Source organism: Plectropomus leopardus, unplaced genomic scaffold (assembly GCF_008729295.1).
Source record: "Plectropomus leopardus isolate mb unplaced genomic scaffold, YSFRI_Pleo_2.0 unplaced_scaffold21535, whole genome shotgun sequence".
Lineage (NCBI taxonomy): Eukaryota > Metazoa > Chordata > Actinopteri > Perciformes > Serranidae > Plectropomus > Plectropomus leopardus.
The window spans coordinates 1-4577 of NW_024623311.1; the positions used below are offsets into that span (position 1 = coordinate 1).

At 36.4% G+C, this 4577-nt stretch overlaps 1 protein-coding gene across 1 annotated transcript; it reads left to right on the plus strand.

The window, feature by feature from the left end:
- Nucleotides 1–108: 108 nt before the first annotated feature.
- Nucleotides 109–2177, plus strand: LOC121965752 (follistatin-related protein 1-like; the record flags this gene model as incomplete). Its single annotated transcript, XM_042515877.1, has 4 exons — nucleotides 109–221; nucleotides 454–564; nucleotides 745–867; nucleotides 1833–2177. Coding segments are annotated over 3 exons (343 nt in total), but the record flags the coding sequence as incomplete, so codon positions are not given.
- Between the last annotated feature and the right edge of the window lie 2400 nt (nucleotides 2178–4577).

Below are 4577 nucleotides of genomic sequence, written 5' to 3' on the forward strand. Positions count from 1 at the left end.
ACTCAGTTATCAACAGCTGAATAATAAATTTAACTTATTTCATATTACGATGATGATGATGATTTTCCCGAAATCCTCCTTTTTTGTCTCCGTCTGTCTGTCCGTCAGGTCTCTGTGCGTCGACGCTTTGATTGAGCTGTCGGATGAAAACGCAGACTGGAAGCTGAGTTTAACTGAGTTCATCAATTGTCTGACGCCCACATACCACCCATATGAGAGAAGTAAACACACACACACACACACACACACACACACACACACACACACAACCACAAAAAATGAGCGTCCATGAATATTCATTTATTGTTTCTAGGACCAGATTTTTTTTTTTAAATATCATCAATACACAAACATTAAAAATAATTGTAAGTCCAGTCAGATTCTGTGTTTCAGGTGTAATTGTTGTTGTTTTTTGTTTGTTTGTTTTCTTGCCTGAATGTTTTTCTCACGAAGAGTGCGCTCTGGAGGACGAGGTGTTTGAGGACGGCGCTGAAACTCGGATGGAGTGTAACAAGTGTGTGTGTGCCTGTGGAAACTGGGTGTGCACCGCTCTGACCTGCAACGGTGAGGACACACACACACACACACACACACAGCTGAGTTCACATTCACTAAACAAATAAGAGTAAATAAGAGAATTTAGGTTTCCTGTCTGTTAGAGATTTAGATTTCTTGTCTTTCATCTGGTTGTTTTTTTGTGTGTTTTTATATTTCTTCTTTGTCACATGATCATGTGTATTTCAGGAGAGCATCAGGGAGAGGGGGCTGCTGAGGAGGGAGCAGAAGAGGAGGAGCTGACAGAGGAGGAGTGGAGCAGGAGAGTGGCCGAACTCAACGCTTTACAGCGGGACGGTCCACGCTGAAAATGTAATCCATTACTCATTATGTAACCCCGAGGGTCCACGCTGATATTACACACGCTGATATTACACACGCTTGTATCGCTCTGTGCACAAAATGTGCTTTTCAGAATCAAGCTTTAAAAAATATTATACATTCATTTTCTTTTCTACTTTCATTGAGTTTTTTTTAACCAATATCAGTCCTAATCATAAATATAAAATATTTGTTAATTTTTAGAATTTTAACCATTTGAATGTCAGGTTTTTAACATGATGCAAAAAAAAAGAATTATTTTCAATATACTACATGCAAAGTCTATTTTTTGATGATCAAAGTGACAGGTCACCTAGTGGAAACAGCATGTGTTTCCTCAAAATGCCAAATATGGTCAAAATGACCTCATCAGGTGTAAAATAGTCAAAATGACAAATTCAGAGTCAAAAGCCCAGAATGACACCCAGAAATAATACAAGTCCTGTTTTTCTGCTCTGATGGCTGTGGGATCAAAAATGTCAGTTTGAATGGGTTTCAATGGAGCATTTTTTTACCTGAACAGTCTGAATGTAACTATTTAGTTTCCTCAGTGTATTTTAGACTTATTGTAGGAGCTGAGCTGCAAATTCACTGATTAAACAAAAATACACAATCTTCAAAAAATTCCTGCCGTATGCATGAACACAGCCAAAATTATCGAAAATTGAAGAATCAAAAGTGCGTAAAATGCAACAAACAATTCCTCTGCAAAATTAATTTTGCACTACTCGAAAGGACAAATTTGAGGTACTAGTACTTCATTTGATTATTCTGGAACTTTATACTTCCCCAAACCTCAGAGGGAAATATTTACACCACATTTTATATGCATGACTTTTTCTTGTAGTGTTGATTTTCCACTATTTTGTGGTATTGCGTCCTTCACTACTGCAAGTACTAGATAAATACTGCAACCATACCTCTTGGTGAATGCACTTTTTACCTTTTTCCAACAGGAAACCTTCATGGATACCTGAGGTCACACCTGCGCCTGCAGCAGCCAATCAGCAGCTGAACGCCAGATAAGAGGAACTCAGACTCAAACACTTTCTGTTTTTAGTGTCAGCCTGATTTAGCCTGGTATACAGAGAGAATATTTTTAAAGTTTCACCACCTCGCATATAAATCTACATTTCTCTGCACAATAATTTACAATTTTGTATAAAATGAATTTTTATTGATCATTTATTGCAGGTGAGGATGGTCCGTGTTTCATCACTTTCATTCAGTTGTTCAGTTCCACCTGGAAAACTAAAAAACTAAAAACACTATTGAGTATTTATGTGTTTTTCAGTATAAACCAAATATCAAACACAAAAAAACTTTGTTTCTCATTATCTTGTTAAAGAAAAAAAAATCAAGTAAACGAGGAAACGAACAAAAACAAAACAAGTCAAATTTACATTCTTTATTTATTTATGTTGTTATTTTTTGGGGGTTTCAGTGTTTTTTTATATATTCAAAGATGGTTTCAACCAGCAATTCTATATTTGTAATACAATTCTGGTAGTTTTGTGTAGTTCGACTTGTCTAAATGTTGATTTTGTTAATTATTAAAGAAAGAATATTTAAAAACTAAAAAGTCTCTATAAATCAGCAAAGAAAATTCCAAACACTGATTATTGATTGAGCCTGAATGAAAAATGTGTTTTTGCAGAGTGATTGAGATTTATTCAGGATCAGTTGTTTTATACTTATAGATATCATATTTGATGTAATTGGGCTGTTAAAATTAATGTAGATTTTTTATATAACTGTTGCTCTAATAAACACGTCAGATCCAGAAAGACTTTGATAGAAAAGGAAAACTGCAACATTATTTTCTTTACATCAGTCTTTTATTGTTTGAACCATTTAAGGTGCCAAATTTCATGTCTCCAAATTTGTTTGAGCTCACAGAAAATTTACTAAATGCATAATGTAGGCTGCCAACACGTAAACCAGTCAATATGAAATTTCAGATCTTGGTTATTTGTCCTTGATCCTGCTACACCTTTGGATTTGAAGAATGAGTTGATTAAAATCAGCAGCTACTATAAAAATTCCATCTGGTTCTTGTTGCAGGACACTTCTTTGATTTTTGACATGTTGCAACTGGTGGCATCATTCAATTCCTGCAGTGCAATTTTTAAATTTGCATCAGAGTCTTGTGTCCTGTTGGCTCCAAACAAGGTCTGTCCATCCAGTGCAAAAGCCTGATCCAGGATGTTAGGGGTTAACATGTCTCTGTGAAGATGTGTGCAGAGCAGTCTCTGCCTCAGTCACATCTCATCCACTTTTTTCTCCTGTGACCGGACATTAGCCAGGAGAAGGTTTGGTAGAGGAACAGCTTTCGGTCCAAGTCGGGTCAGCCTCGCCCTGATGCCGGCTCTCCTCCCTCTCTGCGTCCGGCTCTTTCAGTTTCGTTTCTCCCCTGTGGTCTGACTGGCTGCTTGGCGTATTCCGTTTGTGGGGATCCTCTTGCAGTCTGCTGCATTCAGCCCAAACTTCACCCAACTTTTCCCGATATTGATAAGTGCTTCTCTATCGTAGAAAAGTTGTGCTTCATCAGGAGGGGCCATGGTGTCGAAAAAAGTAGAAAAATACAGCAAAAAAGTAGCGATGATTTGAGGAGCTACAGGCTGCTGCATCCACATCCGCTGCCATCGCCATAGCAACGTACAGTATATGTTGTATATGTTTTTGGCATTTGTGGTCAGGCTTAGATGCATTACTAGACCTATTATTCCCACCAAAGATATGTACCAAGTTTTATAATGACAGTGCACATTATTAATATCCAACTTTCTGATAAACCCGCTCCAAGCAATTTGATTTAAGATGTAGCAGGAGCAAGGACAATTTTGGCTGATTAGTGGCCATGTTTTTTGACTCATTCAGGACTGAGATACAGAATTCTATCATAAATATATATGCCAAATTTGGTACACAAAATCCAAAAAGGTTAACTCCTCCAGGGTTTTTCTTAAATTTCTGATTGTGAAGACGTAGATATTTGCATCACAAATGTCTCTCATTTATTAACAAAAATGACTGCAGATAACCGTGTATAAAGTATTGGTGGAACACAACCACTTTTACTGCTAAAACACACCTGCAGAACTGCTGAAACATGCGGACAACAGACAAATCACGCGACAGAAGCTGCTGCATCTGCATCTGCCAAAGGTGGATCAAGGTGAGTCTGGAAACTTTAGTGTTGTATAAAATGCATGTTTGCATGACCAGCAAAAGTTATACTAAATAAAAAATAGATTGGGATAATGATGGGATTAAGTTCAATTTAGAGTTTTTTCACATGACTTCTATTCCCTGCAATGTAGAATTTAATCAGTTATCAACAATTAACACATGACAGATTACCTATGAAGTTTAAAATTTAATATAAATAAAAATGGCTTTAAAATACTACAAATTAACTGAATACAGGGGCTTTAGCATTTGAAATGTACATGTTAATATAATGCAATTAAATAACAAAATAGATTAATATAAAGGGTTAATTAATTAAGAAATTAATACATTAAATGAGACAAAAGCGGGTTGGGTTGGCATATTAGATAAATATATTTAAATTAATATGAGGGTAAAATGTAAACATGTTTTTAATGTGTGTTTTTGTGTTTGCAGCTCTGCCTGTAGTTCCTGCTGAAGTCCACCAGATGACGACATTTTACCAGAAACCAGCAGCGACAGGTAAA